At 52.5% G+C, this 19583-nt stretch overlaps 6 protein-coding genes across 6 annotated transcripts; 4 read left to right on the top strand and 2 right to left on the bottom strand.

Annotated features, from left to right (window-relative positions):
* Positions 1 to 346: 346 nt before the first annotated feature.
* Positions 347 to 1633, top strand: BCR38DRAFT_343323 (uncharacterized protein; the record flags this gene model as incomplete). Its single annotated transcript, XM_040856025.1, has 3 exons — positions 347 to 395; positions 453 to 1452; positions 1516 to 1633. 3 exons carry the CDS (start codon positions 347 to 349, stop codon positions 1631 to 1633), a joined length of 1167 nt encoding a protein of 388 aa, XP_040715496.1.
* A 1783-nt stretch (positions 1634 to 3416) lies between these two features.
* On the top strand, positions 3417 to 4196 carry BCR38DRAFT_343560 (S-adenosyl-L-methionine-dependent methyltransferase; the record flags this gene model as incomplete). The annotated part of the gene is made up of 1 exon (XM_040856044.1): positions 3417 to 4196. One exon carries the CDS (start codon positions 3417 to 3419, stop codon positions 4194 to 4196), a length of 780 nt encoding a protein of 259 aa, XP_040715495.1.
* Positions 4197 to 5370: 1174 nt separating this feature from the next.
* BCR38DRAFT_457871 (uncharacterized protein) lies at positions 5371 to 7211 on the bottom strand (the record flags this gene model as incomplete). The annotated part of the gene is made up of 3 exons (XM_040862086.1): positions 5371 to 6061; positions 6181 to 6715; positions 7193 to 7211. The coding sequence occupies 3 exons, from the start codon at positions 7209 to 7211 to the stop codon at positions 5371 to 5373; spliced, it is 1245 nt and encodes a 414-aa protein (XP_040715494.1).
* A 1440-nt stretch (positions 7212 to 8651) lies between these two features.
* BCR38DRAFT_206208 (uncharacterized protein) lies at positions 8652 to 9748 on the bottom strand. The gene is made up of 2 exons (XM_040854127.1): positions 8825 to 9748; positions 8652 to 8743 (listed from the first exon to the last, which is right to left on the bottom strand). Exons 1-2 carry the CDS (start codon positions 9298 to 9300, stop codon positions 8710 to 8712), a joined length of 510 nt encoding a protein of 169 aa, XP_040715493.1. The 5' UTR covers positions 9301 to 9748; the 3' UTR covers positions 8652 to 8709.
* Positions 9749 to 11227: 1479 nt separating this feature from the next.
* Positions 11228 to 12911, top strand: BCR38DRAFT_433945 (tubulin cofactor B). The gene is made up of 2 exons (XM_040860281.1): positions 11228 to 11958; positions 12135 to 12911. Exons 1-2 carry the CDS (start codon positions 11722 to 11724, stop codon positions 12618 to 12620), a joined length of 723 nt encoding a protein of 240 aa, XP_040715492.1. The 5' UTR covers positions 11228 to 11721; the 3' UTR covers positions 12621 to 12911.
* A 3484-nt stretch (positions 12912 to 16395) lies between these two features.
* On the top strand, positions 16396 to 17962 carry BCR38DRAFT_343510 (uncharacterized protein; the record flags this gene model as incomplete). Its single annotated transcript, XM_040856040.1, has 3 exons — positions 16396 to 16599; positions 16657 to 17594; positions 17647 to 17962. The coding sequence occupies 3 exons, from the start codon at positions 16396 to 16398 to the stop codon at positions 17960 to 17962; spliced, it is 1458 nt and encodes a 485-aa protein (XP_040715491.1).
* Positions 17963 to 19583: the final 1621 nt, after the last annotated feature.

Genomic DNA, 19583 nt, shown 5'->3' with positions numbered 1-19583 from the left:
CAATAACCGCAAGGGACTTATCGGCTCCGATGCCGGATATTGCTAACCTAGAGAGTTAGCAGATTGGCGATCAGATGCTCACCGAAAAACGGTTGAACAATCTGTATCAACGGCAGACAAGGTGATGCAATGTGTACGTGTTACCCCACTCTTGGAAGTGACGACGTGAGGGGGCAATATCCCTCACTCACTTCACTGCTTAGCTCGTAGTCGTGTAACCAAATATAATAAACCACACGCCGCATACTTTTCTCTGAAATATTGACTGCTTTTGTGATAGTTTCTCAACTGTTAGATCTTTCAGTCTTTGATGTGCTCTCCCGACCCAGGACTCATAGCCTCAATCATGGCCGAGCTAAAGTGGGGTATTATGGCAACGGGAGGCATCGCCCAAAGTCGGTTTCACTACCCCAGCTTGTCATCAGCAGGACTAACGTGGTGATGATAAATAGCGTTCACTAAGGACCTCCTCACCAACCCAGCCAGCAGAGATGTCCACGATGTCAAGCACAAGCTCGTTGCCGTGGCCTCGTCCAGCTCCAAGGACAGTGCTACGAGGTTCCTGTCCGAGGTTAACGCACCAGACAGTGTCAAGACGTACGGCTCTTACGCCGAGCTGGTAGCCGACCCAGACGTCGAGATCGTCTACGTCGCGACCCCCCACAGCCATCATTTCCAAAACACCATGCTGGCCCTGGAAGCTGGGAAGCACGTTCTCTGCGAGAAGGCATTCACCGTAACCGCAGCCCAGGCACGTAAGCTCGTTGATGTGGCTCAGGCGAAGAAGCTATTCTTGATGGAAGCCGTGTGGACTCGGTACTTCCCCCTGAGCATAAAGATCCGTGAGCTAGTGCAGTCTGGCCTCGTCGGTCCCGTGTACCGGGTTGTCGCCGACAACTCGTTCGGCCAAGACGGACCCAACGGCTCGCTCACCTTCCCCGATGAGCACAGGATGGTGAACCGGGAACTAGCTGGCGGTGCTCTTCTTGACCTGGGTATTTACTCCCTGACGTGGGTCTTCCAAATCCTATACCACTGTCAGCCGGAGGCTGTGAAGGAGAAGCCCAACACGGTGGCGGCGATGAACAAGTACACCACTGGTGCGGATGAAATGACGAATATCATTGTGCAGTTCCCGAAGCACAAGAGCATGGGAATCGCCATGACGGGTATGCGGCTCCCCACTGATGTCGATGGTCAAAACACGGCAGGACCAGCTATCAAAATCCAAGGACCACTTGGCGAGATCCAGGTGATGGGACCGGCTTTCAAGCCGCTATCATACAGGGTGATTCTGAAGGAGAAGCCTGGCAAAATGGAGGTCGTCGATTGCCCCATTCCCAAGGACCAAGACCGAGATTGGGGCCATGGTATGTTCTGGGAAGCTGACGAGTGCTTTAAATGTATCCGCAATGGCAAGCTTGAGAGTGCCACGCTTCCTTGGTCGGAGAGGTAAGTCATGGGCTGAACTGAGCTCGCATATGTTCTGGTTGATTGTCGCTGACATGCAGACAGTGTGACAATAATGGAGGTGATGGATGAAGCGCTGAAGCAAGGAGGAATCGAGTACCCCGAACTCATCACAACCGACGTCTACGATCCGAATAGCCCGCTCAACACAGGGCGCCGGTAAGTGGCGGGCACATGACGAGGCCATGTCCTCAAGCATACATGTAGGTAGGATAGGGTACTTCAGAGACTGGTCTAGACAGACTGGTCTAGACTGAATGGTCCTGACATTAGACATGACTTCACTTCGACTTCCACGATTGAGTCATTCTAGCAACAAATAAAGTTCGGCCGAACCGCTATAGGCGCCGTTGAAAAGTCACGTAGGGGACTATACAATTTCGGTCCTGCACCCCTGGGTGTCTCTCTATAAGGGCCAAGACATATCAAGGAATGACCTGGCTACATCGAGTTCTTCTTGCCATAACAGCGGTTCGTGCTTGATGCATTGTCTGCATCAATGCTGGCACTGCCGAGGAAGTTCGTTTCGAGGAACCAAGAGTTTTTAATGCATGAACTGTCAGGACGCCTGACGAACTATAGGTATAAAATGGTTCTGTCCGAATGAAGGGAGCTGAAACGGTGCCCGGCAACGAGAAAAGGCTTGATGATGCCTAACTAGGTTTCCTGCTACACAGTCTCATTTCATGACGAGTCTGATATATTTCGACAGGATGGCACGGGGTGTACTTCAGCTCTTAGCATAAGGGTACTGGAAATATCCATGGATTCTCCTCCACAATCATCTAGTGCAGAGTTCATCCCGAGCTCCTTGCTACCGCAGTTTGAGACAGCCGACACCAACTTTTCTACAATGCATAAACAACGCACGCGCCAAACACAAAAGAGGAAGTTCGAGAAAACGCCCAGAACGATCTGCTGTCTCGGGCACTTGCGCACGGTTAGACAGCTTTTGAACCGTCGGATTGAACGAAACGGAATAGTACCATGCCTCGTCTGACAAGATACGTACTTCCTTATTTGGCGACAAGAAATGCCACTAATCGGCACCTAATCTGCAAACCCCATCCGTCTCTGCCCGTGAGTGCCGAACGCCGAAGCCACGGAGTAGATTCCGGAAGCTGAAACACAACGCTGGCAACTGTAGGGGTAGTTGGCAAATAGGATGTCACGTCCTGTGACTGAGACATGTTGCGTGCGTCACACTCCAATGCAGGCCTAGCTGCCATCTGCATGAGCAAGACACAACAACGAGGAAACCTGGTTACGGTCATGGAATCGGTGAAGTCCCGGATAAGGGCCGCGTCGGAAGAAAAAAGTGCTGGACCACCGACCGACCGACCTCGGTACATCACACAACACTGCACAAAAAAACTTATGCTAATTGTAGCTGTCTTAGACGCCTGAGTGCCAATGTACCGTTGCACTTTGTATGCCCAAGCATTTCCACGCAACTACGGCGGGGAGGAGATCGCCGCAAATCCGATTTTTCTTGACAGGGCTCTCCCATGCACGTCATGGTGCAGCAGCAGGACAAAAACACATTCGATGCTGGTGGGGAAAGCATAACTGGTCATCAACCACTGCGGCGGCGGGAGCATGGTGGTCATGTCGATGATGCTGAATCGCGGCAGTTGGGGCAAGAAAAAGGAGCCGGCAACTCTGCCACCACCGACAACCCTTCTCGTGGCAGCCGTAGTTCGCCGAGCATGACCCCGGCCAAGAAGAGCGTACGAGCGGTCACAATGACGGAGATATCAACGTCGAAGCCTACCGATACCGAGAAAACACAAGATCTAGGCGTTTCACCAAGTGCTGACAAGGAAGAAACTTCTGAGGGCGCCGGCAGTTCTGCACAGCAGCAACAGTCACAACCAGCAACTCTATCATCAGCTGGCGCGGCTGTTTTACATACCCCCTCTCCCAAGTCTTCCCAGGCCACTTCTATGTCTCGGATTACCACGGCCGCTAGCGCAGCATCTGCCGCCGGGATATCGCAGCCGCAAGAGCAGCCAGCTCTCAATAAAGCAGCGCTTGCAGCGGCCCCCGAGTCCTACGAGCAAACCCACGTGCACAACGTCTACGAGTCCATTGCCAGCCACTTCTCCTCCACCCGGTACAAGCCCTGGCCTGTCATCGCCTCTTTCCTTTCCGCCCTGCCCCCAGGGTCCGTAGGCCTCGACGTCGGCTGCGGTAACGGCAAGTATTTAGCCGTGAACCCCAACGTGTTTATCCTGGGCTCGGACCGCAGCGCCAACTTGGTGCGCATCGCGCGGGATCACTCCGGCGAACGGCGGTGTGAGGTCGCGGTTGCGGATGGGCTGAGTCTGCCGTACCGCGAGGGAAGCGTGGATTTCGCGATTTGTGTGGCCGTGATACATCACATGTCTACGCGGGACCGGAGGCGGGAGGCGGTGGGGACTTTGTTGGGGAGTGTCGTCGAGGGAGGACGAGGGAAGGTGCTGGTGTACGTGTGGGCGCTGGAGCAGGGGAACAGCCGGCGAGGCTGGGATGCACGATCGGATCAGGATCAGCTGGTACCGTGGGTGATGAAGGCGAAGCAGGGCGGGGTGGATGGGCCTGGGAACGCGGAGACTACTTACCAGCGATACTATCACCTGTACCGAAAGGGGGAGCTCGAGGAAGACGTGCTAGCTGTGGGTGGTAGAGTCGTGGAAAGTGGCTACGATAGGGATAATTGGTGGGTCGTTGCGAGTCGGGCCTAAGGTAGGTAGGTAGGTAGTTGACTAGTTGAGTCGTCTTCTTCCCGGGTTGTGTCGGTGGATTAAGTACATGCACGAGGAACTTGAGTAAGATAATTGAGTAAGTACTGACACAGTAGGGACTGTGACTAGCTGCGGTATTGGTAGTGGTGCGTCTTCCACGCATACATAGATCCATCCGTCTCCTGACTCACGCACATATTCCCCTCCCTCCCCCCTAAACCCTAGTCTAAATGCTCTTTCCTCCTATCCCTCCTCCTCTTTCCTCTATCATGATAGTAATGCTATGGAATGTCGAGGACAACGTCTTTCAGGGTAAAAAACAAAGATTCGCTTGGCTCTTCAAAATGCTGCCGATGGTATTCGTCGTGAAGCAAAACGGAAACTAAACCCAAAACAAAAAAAATGAAACACTCTTTCGTTCATTCCCAAAGCGACACGCGCGACTACACCAACTCCTTCCTCCCAAGTGATGCTTTTTCTCTGGGTCCCGTGGATGATCATCCACAACGTCCTGACCCAACCCATCCTATCCCATCCTGCCGTACACCACTACCCTGCCCTGCCCTGTCCTGTCCTGCCCGTCTTCGGAGAAGGGATTCTGTGTGCTCTATGACCCCGTCGCACCGCTGCCCAATCAATCCGCATGAAGGTTGGGGACAAAGTGACAAATTATGTTCGAGAATTCCAACAGACAACGAACCAACGAAATAGCAACACACCCATCCAACTCCTCCATCTTTCGGGGTCGTTCATTCGTTCGTCCATTCGTCCGTCGTGAATCCCATCCCCCTCATGCATAAAACGCCCGTAAGCCACTCCAATGCTCGCTCCAGTCCGATGCAGATGAATGCAACATGCATGTCCCTTTCCATTCCCATTTCCCTCCCATGCCGATTTTTCGTTTTTCTGTGTAGAAGAAGAAGCGAAGTATGTATGTATGTGCTGGGAAGAAAGAATAAACAGGCAAGTAAGTATGTGACGTGTTTAATAGGTAGATGGATAGATAGACATCAACGCAACGAGGCTGGATGATATGAACCCGAACACCTGCTCCTAAAGCACTTTTCTCTTCCTCTTTTTGTGCTTCCCGTTGCCGTCAACCCCGGCGTGTGAGATAGATAAGAAATGGCAGCGACGTAAGTATTGGTATTGGTAATGTCGATACCGATCAAGTTCAGGGCATGTGCCGCGGTATCGACTGGTCCAAATGTCTCCGTCTGCTCGTCTCGGGCGACGGTCCTAGATCAGGACTCCGTCTGCGCTTCGACCCGGCCGGCTCCAGAGACGGGTACCCCACGGGCACGAACGGTGCCGGACTTACCGTTGCGCTGTGGGCGGGACTAGCGCTGGGAACGCCAACCGAGTATGCCGGGGTGCTGTAAGGGCTGACGCCCGTCGTCAGCTCGGCGAGGCCGGGGAGCATGCCGGGCCGGGATTGTGCTTGCGTCTGGATCGGGGCCAGGGGCGCCCCATGTTGTACATACGCGCTGTCGGTATTGTGCTCGTATTTGACAGGAAAGTGGTGGTGATGAGGCGGCGGGGGGCCCAGGTCTTTGCGTGTGGCTAAGGGCCGGCTGGGTGATATGGATGGCATCGTGTTGCCTCTGCCGTACGCTCCTCCTGCCCTCGATGACGCGCCCATGACTTCGCGGGGAATGCTGCCCTGAGATTGCGAGTGAGCGTGGCCCCGGGGACGGCCCCCCGAATGCGTGTTGTTATCCGAGTTGACTGCTGTGAGAGAAAAGGGGGTTGTGCCTGTACGCCGGGCCATGTCTTGTTCGCCTAGCTGCCAATGCATTGCCTCGGCCGCTCGCCAGGGGATTTGCATCTCTTCCGCTACCTTTGCCCACATTTCAGGTTTGAACCTATGATTATTTCGTCAGTAACCCACTTCCTTAGTTCCACCCCGACAGGCTCCCCAACTCTTGTGTTTCGACAATTAGACGGAGGAGACTCTCGGACTGTTAGTGTTTCGGGTTCTTACCTTTCATAGAGTCGGGCAAGCTTGTTCTTGCGCTCCTCGTCCCACTCGCTGCGTCTCTCTAAATAGTTTTGGTAGTGGAGTCGACAGCTGATGGCACTGCGTCCCGGCAACCGCTTAGAGATGTCCTCCCACTTCATCCCGCTGCCTCGGAGGTCGATGATGAGCGAGTCCTCCTCGGGCGACCACTTGCTTTGCTTTTTCGCTGGAGGATCCGAGGCGTGAGGAGGCATGCTGCGCTTCCCCGTCACTGCCACCGACGGCCCCATGCCCATGCCCATGCCCATGCCCATTCCTAGATTTGGACGGGGCGACGCGTACAAGGGGGGCCCGATGGGCACTGTCGAGGCCGTCGTAGCCACCGTGGGAGGAACTGATGCAGAACGCGGATGCTGGGAAGGAGACACGGAAGACTCATTTGAGTCGGGGGCTTTGAGAAGGGAGGCGATATCCACGATGACGGTATGTCGCCTACAGAGCCTGGAGCAGGCAGGTTCGCGTGGGAGCGTCGCTGTTGGCGCTGAGGGGGACCTTTTGACTAAATCGACGATGTCTTCGTCTTCAAGTCACTCGTAGCACTCTTTCTTCTTCTACTGGGTCAAGGCTCCAGCTCGGGCTTCGTCAAAGGCTTATGGTACTTCTTCCACGCACTTAAAGGGGGGGGAGAATGAGGGTTTGGGGGTTGGGGGCAGGCGAATGTAAAGACCTGAACAAGTCGTGTCGTCTGACAGGTTGTTCAGGTAATTAGGGTTTCGTGACTCGTAGTCTACGTCGACTGCGCCTGATAGCCCAAAGAGATGGGAAAACGAAGGCTCCCAAGGTGGCCAGGCTTTAGATCAATGAGGCGTGGCTCGCGTTTTTGAGAGATATCAACATGATTGGATGCGTCCAACAAGTTCTCCACCAATAGACGGACAACCCAGGACAGAAATGAAGCTCGCAATGAGAGACAACGCCAGAGCGGGTGAATACGTCAGTCAGGCCAGGTAGATGTCAGGGATTCGGACGGCCAGACGGGCTTGGTCGATAGTCATGATATCCTGCCGAATGCCGGTATGGAATAAGACGCAGGGTAGCGAGGCTCCACGTCGGGAACTTGCGCAGTGCAGCTGGACATAAAAGAAGAAAAAAAAGAAGAGCTAGAGAAATTCCTACAGAATCGTGAAGGCTTGGGAACTCTAGTAGCTGGTTAGCGGTGGGGGAACGAGAGCAAGGGTCCAGCTAACAACGACCAGAAAGAGGAAATGTTGACCAGGGGAGGGGTGTAAAGGGTGTGAGAGGTGTGTTGAAACGTAGGTAAGAGTGGAGTCCAAAGACAACAACAGTCTATATGTAAGTCAGCGAGCTATAACAGACGCACCAGCTCGTGTGAGGTAGGGCGCGTACGACCCCGTCAACGAGACCAGCAGTAGGTACCTTTGTGCTACATAGGATGAACAGAAGCCAAAAGGTCTCTAGTCGCACCACGAACTGGCTGTATGGGAACTCAATCTATCCCAGATGGTCTTAGATGTAAGTTGAACAGACGACTTTGTTGGCCACGCCGACGTTGCGACTAGGGCCGATGGCATGGACACGAAAGCATGCATGAGCTCGCTGTGAACAAAAAAAAAAGTCACCACCACCACTCCTCCTCACGCTAAGATAATTGGAAAATAAGCGGGTTAATGGCGCACGTTGAACTTCTGACTGTCTAGGCTTTGGCTTCTTGAGCAATAGTCAAGCACAAAGTGTGTCCATTGTTCCAAGAGTTCGAGATGGCATCTTCCAAGCAGGGTTCTGCCGGTCAAGCTCCAAGCTCATGGGGTGGATAATGGCATTGTGGGTTTGACACAACGAATGGGTGCATGCGTTGCGAATTGGTCGGTTGGCGCTGCATTGCGACACTGGGCTGGACTGGACAGGCACCCCGGGCATAGAGCATATTCACGCTGGCGTCAACCACCAGCCAAACCAACGAGAGCCCATCGAGCAGCCGTCGTAGGGCCGTGGTACAAAGGAGTTGGAGAAGACGGCGTCCCCAATGGGATCATCAGGTGGTGAAAGTGGCTGCCATGAAACTGCATAGAACAGTGGGGACTTTGAAACGAGAGTGCTGCTATATGTCCTCAGTGCTAGCTGCGGATGCACCTGCGCGGATACTGGTCCATTGTATGCTCTTCCGGGTTCTGGTGTTGGCCATCTTACCCGAACGAGACTACTCCTCGCGTCTATGGATGAATGCTAACCACGGAAGCGAAGGGGGAGGGGGGTGGAGGGGGGGAGAGCGAGGGTTGTTGTTGGGGTGCTGTGTCTGTTCTCAACGTTGGAACCTGACAAAAGCTTTGTTGCTCGGGTCCCGGGTGCGGGAAATGGGGCTCCCTGGTAGGAAACTGCAGAGCCCAATGTCTGTGCGGGCCTCCATTGGCAGCGTTTAGCTCGCACACATCATACATCGATTGTCAGATAAGGCTTTTCTCCACGACCTGACAATGCACATTGTGCACTCCATCACACAATGGGTCCCAGATGCTCAGCAAAGACGACAAACCGTCAATGCCTGGCCGCCGGGGACATCCTGCTTAGGCTGATGAACTGGCGGTCAGCTTTGCATGACTTGGGTACTTCCAGTTGACTGCTATTCTCCAGGGACCAGGCCAGTACCTACCGGCCGCTCTCCGAACTACTACATATGTACGAAGTATCCATTGACGACGATGGCTTGCATTGTAACAACTGCCATGAACCATGATCTGCCCGGGCCTGGCCTGCAACCCAAGTCGATTTCACAACGCACATAGATCTGTTTGCTCGGCTGCTGTCTGATAGGACCAGCACCCCCGTCGACCCCTCGCCTTCTTTTGGGTTGAAAAATGCAATGCAGAATTTGTGAGGGGTTTGCTCGTACCCTCGTACATAATCGTTGTCCTCTAAGGACCGGCTCAAAGCAGGTTGGCAGGCAGGCAGGGTAGCTTGACCGATTGATGGGTGACGACGTTGGTCTTGGAAAAGGCGGGTGGGGTTCGTGGAAGGATGCCACGCCTTTGTCTTGCGGGTTTGACGTCGATCAGCCGAGCGGGCATCTACAATGAGCACCTCCGGGGTTCCAAGGTTGCCAAATGAGTTCCCAGTCTTCGGCGGCATCGATAAAACTGGACGACACACACAGATGGAGAAACGCAGTCGGCGTGGGATGGCGGCAGATCATCGGTCGGCTCTGTTTGGCCTGTTGCTGCCCGAACTCAGCGGGTCAAGTCGCTTTTCTTTGTATGCATCTCCGTTTGCCAGTCACTTTCCCAGCTATAAACAACAAGCGCTATTGCCTAGTTAAACCCGGGATGGCGGACAATGTGATTGTGATAATTGTTATGTTTTGAGGAGCGGTCGATAATCACACACAAAAAAGAAACCCTATAATGCGTCCGATATGGCCGAGCTTCTCCGCAATGCTGTTGTCGAGGTCCTCGTGTCTCATCGGCGGCTGATGGGTATGCGACTTTGATTGTCAAGTGAGACGAGCCCTATGTATGCATTCTATAAGTTATGTCAAGAATACTCCTGGCATGGCTCCCGACGGACCAGTCAATTCTAGGGCCATCTTGTTGGGCTCATTAGCCTTGCGTTCTCTGGACGTCATTGTCCAATGGAGCTTCTTGCGCCCCCAAGCAGTGAGTGTGCCGTACCGGTATTCTGCGCTTTGTTGGCCATGCATTGGTGGCTGGACCTGGCCGCCTCATCCAATACTTGCATACGTCAAACAACGCTCATCCCACTTTTTTTATGGGATGTAATGCTAGATTTGCCATCGTGCCACACCTGAGCCCGACGGACGAAGATCTCGCTCGCATAAGACGACCGATGTGAATGTGGCAGTCGTGGCGCATTACGATAGAGTCTTGGTGCTACCCGATACGCTGACGCGGTGGGAAAAACTTCAGGTACTCAAGTTCTCAAGTTCCGATTGTGGTGGCCGTCCTCACCGGTAGTACACGTCAGAATGTCTTCGTGTGGCCATCACGCCCTTTCAAGATGCAATCGGCTTGTGGCAGCTACTGACCAGCCAAACCAGCCTCCAGACGGAGTCAAGAGGAGTTGGCATGGGGTTTGGTAATACGTGATGGTGGTAAGTAACGCTGCTGTAGGCCCCCGTTGAGCGTCGAAAGAATATCAAGCGGTTCAGCGGCGGGTAGGGGATACATTGTCAAAGCGTGGCATAAGGCGAGACTTTGATCTGCAGAAAGAAACACATTCAAGCCTGACTCGAAGACACCCGCCATGCCCTGGTGGCAGGCGCAGTTCCGAAGGCTTGTGACTGGTCACTCTTCGTATCTTGGAATGACACACAGAGTGAAAGAAGCAGGACAGGCAACCTGTTTGCCCAGCCTAAGATTATTGGAGCCGCGCCGTCCGTGTTCCCCCCCCCACTCCCCTCCCCGACGAGGCGGCTGAGGGAACTGCGGTCGTGCCGGTAATGCAAGATAGCTTTAGAAACTATCCGTTTGAACACTACCTGACGGAACTCTATCCCTGAAAGCAGGGCTGGCATGGCAAAATAAGTAACCAAGTGCGAAGTACCACTGATGGCGTGTCGATATCAGGGCCGCTACCAAATCGTCTATGCCATTGTTTGATTGCAGAAAGACCCTCCGCCAGATGCCTCGATGCTGCCGGCGTTCTGTCGTGTACCCAATGAAGTTGTGGATTTGGCATCATCGCAAACGTTTCTGTCCAATGGCCACAGTTATTGGGTCCGCAACGATCTGCACGTAGAAGCTCTTCGGGAAGTGAACGTTCTTCCGCATTGAATAGACATAACGCAGAACGGCTGAATTGTAGAGGAAGGAAGGAGTACGCGAGAAGAAGCAACCGGAAGGCGAATGCTGAAGGTGCATAAGACTAGAACCTGAAGGAATACAGGAATGTATAGTCAATCATGTTGAGAACGCGTGTTTTGACCTAGACGCATAGTAGTCACTTCTCGGGGACTAGTAACTTAAATACCAATTTTGTAGGGAACGAAAGGGTATAATAATACAGTTGTGCATTTCAATTCTTGGCAATAGACTGCCATTGTAGAATTGAAGCAACTGTGGCTGGAGGTGGCTGCAAGATTACAGTTCACAATAGGCCTAAGGAAGCCCAATTCGGAACGATGACAGACTTGGACTTGCGCTAAAAGCCCTCGCGTAGTGTTGTCGACTTCACTCAAAAGCAGCGACTCGTGGTTCGACTATCATTACAATTTCCCTAGGTACCTTGTGACATCTCGAATCGTCGCGCCAATCTTATCACACTTCAGGCTTGCCTCGTCCCCCAGACCTGGAAGAAACAAGCATAGTTTGTTTTCCCGCTTTCGCACAAGGAACAACGCCCATCGCCGCGAAACCGGTATACACTTCATCGTCCCAAACTAGATCAGGTTGGCCTCGCATCAGCAGACCTCGCAGCTCGCGTCGCAGCCAAGGAGTTTAAAGAGCTTATGAGCAATTTCAGCCTCATTTGGCAACCGTTTGCTCTCGTCTGAACCCACTTGGCCAACGCTGAAACCGGACCACAAGGGCAAAAATGGCCGATGTACCACTCCTCGTCGTTTCCGAATATTCTTCGTCTGAACGCCGGATCACCCCATCATGGACAATCACCCAGCTCAAGGCGAAACTTGAGCCGGTGACGGGGATTCCCCCCTCATCCCAGCGACTCTCTCTTAAGCCCACGGCCAAGGAAAATATCCCGATCGAGGCTGCAGATGAGGACAATACCCACCTGTTCAATTTTCCCTTGTCCGCGTATGCCGAACTACACGTAAGTGTGCCTGAAGACACTTATCCCAAATTTGAAGTGAGACGATTGGTCTTGCGGCTATGACCGCCTTGACGACTCTCGAAACCTCACGTGTGGCTATTCTGACGGAGGCATTGTTCATGACTCAAGTTTCTAACACCGACATATGTGTAAATGACCACTGACAACTGCCGCAGATTGTGGACACCAGACCAGCCGGTGCCAAACCCAATTTCACTGATACTTCCGGCGTTGACAAGTACATCATGCCGGAGGAGGAGTACGAGAAGAAATCGGACTCGGTCCTGGCCTGGAAGAAGGCGGAAAAGCTAGGTCGCTTCAACCCTGATGCTCCCAGTCTGGAGAAAGCTAAGCTTGATGCTATTGCGCAAGAAATCGCAAAACGTGGCATAGAGGTTGGCAAGCGATGCCGGGTGGGTGGCGATGACTCGAGACGGGGTGAAATCAAGTATGTGGGCGATGTCAAAGAGATCCCTGGCTTAGGAGGCTGGGTTGGGGTTCAGCTTGATGAGCCCGTGGGCAAGAACGATGGCAGCTTAGGCGACTCCAGATATTGGGGACAAAAGTCGTCGCTCAAGCATGGTGTCTTTGTACGGCCCGAGCGAGTGGAGGTGGGGGACTGGCCGGCACTGGATGATTTGGGGGATATGGAAGAGATATGAGTGACCTCGGCACGCTCTGTTCATCACCAGTTGACCTATCTCTTCAGAGATGCAATCTTTGCGGTCACCAGCTTGTTTGGGATTGTGATGATTTCCCATGGCGTAGCATTAATGATGTACCATGACCAGCCTCATCATTGACGTGAGGTACGGAAGACGTCGTCGGCGGAATGTACGTCTCTTGCCAAGCATGTATTGGGATGGCTTGCATAAGATGTGAGGATTCCATGACTAAAGCACAAGGCCAGAGAGTAGATTTGCCGTAGTAATACCAACGTGATTTCATCAGCGAGTACGTGGCTTGAGCTCAACTGCCATTGAGCAATAAACCAGGTCATCCCACAACGAAGGCCTGTCTAACAAGACTTGGACTGAGATACAGGACAACCCGAACGCAATCCCGCTAGGCGTCAGCTAAGTCAAGCACCCCTCCGTCCCACCCCGGGTACGAACCCGAACGGCATCACATTTTTCAAATAAGTAATCTGTTGCCCCCACCAGCAGTTTGCGAATTTGTAAACTACTCGTAGATGAGTCGAGCTTGGCCAGCTTGGCGATGCTGTTTGTAGCTACGAACACCGAGCGGCCTTATATCTGAGTCTATTTAATCAGAGGTTTGAAGCTATTCTGTGCCTGTATTCTCTTTCACTGAGTTCCGGCTTCTATAGTCTTTGCAACGCCAATGCAGGATAATAACAAAAACAAAACCACAGTACGTTATACGCCCACCCCATACCTCCAATACAGTAGGTATGTGGCAAGGTTTGTACACATTTGGTCCAGCAGGGTGCTGCACTTTACATATCGCTGTCGCGAGGTTGCTTCGAGATATGAAAACAACTCCGCAACAGCTCAGACAAGTACCGCGAGCACGGAATCCGAATCTTGGAGTACGTCGTTCGCGCTGATTCGGTGAGATAGGAAGTACCAGTCTTGGTATGAGAGTGCGGGTTGAGGGAGGAAGGGGGATGCTCTTGGCTTCCCAGTGAGTGCTTCATGACCGTATCCGGCCTATTCCTATATGCGTCTCAGAGTGATAGGAAGAAAAAGCGGAAGGCACATGACAATCTTTACTTCTGTGGATGGCTAGTGCCGAGAATAACGAGGAAGAAAGCCGAGGCTGGTCACATATATACGTGGGCAAGACCAGGAGAGACGGGCAATATTTGGGAACACTGAGAAGTGCAATATTCGTTAGAACTGAGTGAATGAGGCTGAAAATATCACTGGGCGTCTGACAATTGCGGTACAGTGCCAGCGATAATCATGGTGAAGCATGGAGTCTCGTGTTAGTTAGGTATGAGAACAGAGTCGCGCTAGTAGCGCTTACGGAAACTAGTTACGGTCGAAGGAGTGCCATTCTCAATGGTTTTAGAGCATTCAGGATCTTGCATGTGCTGGTAAGCATCATTTGCCTTGAATCGACATGACTACCAAGCCGATTTTACTGGGTAGTATACACAGTACAAGATAGCCATGTGTGTTACGTATAGCCTTGTGCAGACATGTCATTGAAAGCATTTTTATTTGAAGGACCATTCCGCGAATCAACATATAAATCAACTTCAAGTGAAGACAAGAGATGAAAATATCTATCGAGTCTGGCAGTTGTCATGTCCTCTCAACATACTGCATGTCACGATGAGTTGATGCTGTGCTGGACTTGGAACAAGAAGTTATTCTGGTAATGAGAAAGCGGCCAGTCATGCCAAAAGCCCCTCGAACGTAACACAGTCAAGCAGACAATTTTTGGCATGGCTCTAAACTTGTCCCGAGGACTCTCATGCGCTGGTCTCATTCCGAAGACGTTCCATCTACTGTTGGTGAGGACGATCAATCTATGCCATCTAGCGCCCACATTTACGATTAGATAACCTAATTGAGCGAGCATTACGGAGCAGTGCCAACAACTTTTGAGGCTCAACGGGTGGGTTACGTCCAAAGCAAGGGGATTCGGCCTTGGCATGGGTTAGTTGAGCCTCAGCATCTACACCTTGAGTGCCGGATCTGTTTTCAGGGGTTCCAGGGTTCAGTTGAACAGTTCTGAGACGGCCGGATGGGGCGCCCCAGACCTGGTGCATCCAATCCAAGGTAAATCGAACAAAACAATGATGTGCATCCTGATGCAGGACGCTGTGACCGTTCCCAAGTTTTCTGTCGTCGATAGCATGCCCGGACAAGTCACCATTGCAGAAAAAAGTGTTGGCCAAAATGGAGGTCAGATAACGGGAGCAAGCCTGAGCTCGGCCGACGGACAATTTCCGTCTTTGGACAGGATGAAAATCATGGGAAGGCCGAAACCCAAATGATCATGTACGCAGGCATGGATAAACTGTGGGTCTGGAAGTGTGTTGTTGACGAATGATGGCTGCTGTAGCACAACCACATTTGCCGCTCACTGACCACAAAAGTCCTCGCCATCACGTCGCGCGCGGGACTCCAAGAACGCGTTCAATGGCTGGTTTGCTATCGCGGCGATGACATACGCTTGCGGCGACTGGGAGAGAACAATATCAATCATTGTTTTCCGCAGTCCGATCGCCAAGCGCAGGATGGAAGAAACCGACGGAATTACAATCTTAGACATGCACGGTTTGAAGCATGGAGATCTGTTTGCTCTGTGCGTTTGAAGTAAGTCGTTATCGCGTGGATAAGGCATAGGATGTAAGGCGTCTCCAGCAGCTTGTACCGATATATCACATATATTACCAGGGTCTTGTGGTACGGCGGCAGCTAGCTGATCTGCCGGTTGTGGTTGCGTTGCATGGCGGCCCTTTTGGCTTTTACCTTTGAACAAGGCTCGAAAAGGCCATGCCAACTTGGTAATTGGCAATTGCCAGCTCGTCAACCCACTCCAGTTCGTGCCAAATCCTCAGATGAGATGCGGTGTCGTCAGTGGGGTGACGACGAAATGCGGGATGACCAGGTCTGCGATTGGATCGCTTAGGCCGTCGTGCTTTAACAAAGATGCGCTAAAACAGATGTGACGTCTCAGACATGTCCCAAACGCCTCTTCAGGTCCGTCTCGGGATGGATGTCCATCCAAACCCATCTCACAAACCAGAAAGAGACGATCAGGGCCAAGCTCCAATCCAATCAAGGCCCATGCTGGAGAATTGAGCGTCGCAAAGTTGCTAAACACCTCTGATCGCCACGCCGAGAGCGCCTCAATGCAAGTTTGCCCAAGCCGACGAGGAAAACAATGGCTTGACATAGTCACAGCCCATTCAAGGCACCTTGGTATTCCATGCCCAACCCAGACTAGCATCGATAGACGCTCATGATCTCCACTCTATTGACGAGCCGGCCGCCGCCTCTGGAAACTGCCGCCCATCCCTCCTGTGCTGATTATGCGCATCTAACCAGATCGTGCTCGACTTCTCAAATCGCTGCTGTCATCATTTGAACAGAAATAACTGGACGCAATCCTTTCCCTTTTATCAACCAAGCCAATCGCCATAATAACGCACCAAGTGAGTGCTGCCCAAAGAGCCTGCGATTAGAGTGTCAGCAGCCGATCGCAAAGCCAAAGAAGCCGCGCCAACCCCGCGTGTTCCGAACCCCAATGTCCGGCGGCCGAAGGCAGTGATAGCGGATGGGATGCGACACAACGCCTTTGTCTGCGACTCTGTTCTCAAAGACACCCAATTCTCCCCATTGTTCATCTCCTACGCGTCGTTCAGAGCATTCCTCAACCCTCCGGCCGAGCGCCCAATAGTTTCCGGACATGGCGGCCTCGACCGTCGCTGCTGTTACAAGGATGGCTTGCTATTTGATGGCCTTCGTTGCTGCACTACTCCCTGCCGTCGCTGCCGGAAAGGCCACAACCAGCGCACTGACACAGGTTCCCGGGTACTACACCAAGTTCCAAATGAAGCTCTCCCTCACGGCGTCGGAAGGTCCACTGGATGTCAATTATCCCATAACGCCTTTGACGCAACAGGAGGGTCTGAACACGTCCAATCTGAACTACCTCCGAGTAAATCGAACCTCTCCTTCGTGACTGAGTAGTCCGGCATGCTAAACCCAGATCTAGAACATCGGCGTGGAGGGGACTATGGTCGTTGTCGATCAGAGCAACTTCAACAACATCAATGGTAGCGACGTCATTGCCTACCTGTCATGCGATTCGAATGACGACTCGTACATCACTCAAAGCAACATGCTCGACAGTCTTATGACTAAACAGCTGGAAGCCATTGTTCTTTACAGCATCAAGCAAAGCTGTTGTTCCCTGGGAGGGAACGACCTGGCGTACGGGGCGATCTGGACTATGCTCAACCCAGGTGAATCTGGGCAGGCGCGAAACTGGACTACGGCTGCCACGGGGACTATTCGTGCAACCATTAGCGGGAATATTACCTCTGACAACGATGCGGGCGACGGTGCGGGCGGCAACAATTCGGCCGTCGCCATGAGCATCCTCTACAGCATTACGGGCCTCATCACGCTTTTGTTCTTGGTTATCATCGGCACTGGAGCGATCCGGGCTCACAGGCATCCCGAACGATATGGGCCTCGCGCTGGCCACGGAGGCCAACCAAGACAGAGTAGAGCTCGGGGTTTAGCACGAGCTGTACTCGAGACGCTCCCCATCGTAAAATTTGGCGATCCGCATCCAGTCAAGGGTGATCCGGAAAATGAACTCGAAAGCATTTCTAGTGATCCCCGGCCAGAGACTGCCGTGCCGGTGCAGAGATCGACGACAAATGAAGCTACCAACGAGGCCAGGCCATCAGTGTCAGTCGAAAAGAGGGCGCGCGGTACTACCGAGACCATGTCCGGTGCTGTCGGCACGGTAGGGCAGCGCCCGACCAGTGAGGATCACGCGGAGGATGAGCACCCGGGCTGTACTATCTGCACCGAGGACTTTACGGTTGGTGAGGATGTGAGGGTTCTCCCGTGCGACCACAAGTTCCATCCGGCATGTATCGACCCGTGGCTGATCAATGTGTCGGGTACCTGTCCGTTATGGTAAGTCCCCACACTGGTGTGTTTGTCTGCACTACTGATTATCATCCAATAGTCGACTTGACCTGCATTCGCAAGGAGCTGTTGAGGGCGAGGAAGCCAGGTCCGAAAACGGCCAGCTCCCTGGCGACTCGCTGTCAGTGGAGGATGTGAACGACACCGACGCGGCACAGCGGCGGCGCAGGTCACGTCTTCTGGACTGGAATAGGTTACGCCACGCTTCCGTCGACGAGCGTATCCGAGCCCTGAGACAATTCCGGGAGCAGCAAGACGTAGGATCAGCTCAGGGGCTGCCCAGTGAACGTGGGCCGCATCCGACTTTTACTGACAGGTTGAGGGAGAAGTTTCACGTTCGCACCACAAGAACGTGATTTTCAGACGCCCAATACCGTTCTTGGCGCATAATGTAATAATGCCACTACGGGTTGGACAGGTCAACGTATAGAGTGGGAATGCATGAATGAGCATGTTGCGGGTCACGAATGACGTTTTTATTCGTGTTTTCTGATGGGCGATATACACTTTCTGATGCTTTGGGTAGAAGGCTTCGAAATATTCAAGCATGCGGGCGCACATGGACAGGGGAGCGAACTGCTCAAAATGCATTGGGATGGCGTTTTAGCGGACATGTCATTTTATCGATATCAACAGCATTTGACTTTGAAGGACTATGTACAGGGCGAAGAGGGCTCATTGATCGATTAATTTGACACACTGTCGTTTCCTAGAGTTGGGCGTAGTTATATGCGTGTACATAGACTGTTGCTACAATAGATCATCAGCCATGTCTTGGAATATGGTTATTCATGTCCTGCTAAGTTGATACATCATGCATCTGTTGTTCAGTGGCGTGGTTTTCATATCGCTCAATGATCCAATACCGCTGCTTTCTTTGATCCTACCTAATGTCTCCTTGGTGTTAACTTTGAAGAGTAAAAGCAAATTGGCTGGTCCCAGAGAGTCCCCAGAGAACCTGATACTCGCCTCTCTCCTCCGAGACATTCAATCGGGTCGTCTTGCAAATCTCGACGACATACCTTACCTACAGAAGCGGGATTCATATACTTGCATATTTTTTACGCTTTATGTCTGGAGCAGCAACTTGGCAAGGTAAAATTAAATGGGATTAAGCCCTTCTCCTTTCCATGTCCTCCCCACTGTCCTTCTAGCAAATATCCACTGTTTACTTCAACTCAGTTCTTCTGGAAACCACATTTAGGCAATGGGCGAGCTTGACAGGCTTGGCACAAACTTCCCTGGGAAAAGAGGGACCGTCATATGGAGACGAGTTGGGGCTGTTTTCGGGTGTGCTTGAGCATTACCCAGCTAGGAGGAACAGGGATGGCGTCTCGATCAAAGGTCTTGTCTGCATCGCCCGCGGGGGCTGACTAGTAGACCGGTAGGCCAGGATCCCGGGGAGGGGGTGTGGGAAGGGTGGGAAGGGTGGAAAGGGCAAATTGTCGCACCTGCAGATGGCCTTGCGGTATTGTTAGTGGAGTTCGTGGGAAGACCGGCGATGGAGAACTGCGTAGGACTCGATTAGGATGAGATTGTAAATGTAGAGAACCAGAACATGTCCCCCATTGCTGATCTCGTGAAGGCTAGCAAGCTTTGGGAAACATTCAGACAATTGTAGTCGTGCCTATGCCATGACTCACGACAACCCAATTGGCTATTCTGATCTATAGTCCACATCGACGAGTTTACTACGAGATGCGTATGATACTCGCCCCTCCAAACAACAAAATGGAAGTAGCGAATCAGTAGACACGATTTCAACACGTGTTGTTCCATGCAACGAAGGTGAACTTGGTAAAGCCATCTGATAGAACTCCATGTGGGCTACGGCGTCGCCATGCAGCTGCCGGCAACGACAAGTTTTCGTCGGTGTCTGCACTACTTTGCAACCAAGCCGAGTGCTTCATTATGACTTGAGTCGCCATCACAGACTGACCACGGCGATCACGGTGATCACGACGATCCCGTCAGCTT

This window comes from Pseudomassariella vexata, assembly GCF_002105095.1.
Source record: "Pseudomassariella vexata strain CBS 129021 chromosome Unknown BCR38scaffold_7, whole genome shotgun sequence".
Lineage (NCBI taxonomy): Eukaryota > Fungi > Ascomycota > Sordariomycetes > Amphisphaeriales > Pseudomassariaceae > Pseudomassariella > Pseudomassariella vexata.
Note: the sequence above shows the minus strand (reverse complement) of the source record. Positions and strands in the feature narration are given on the sequence as shown.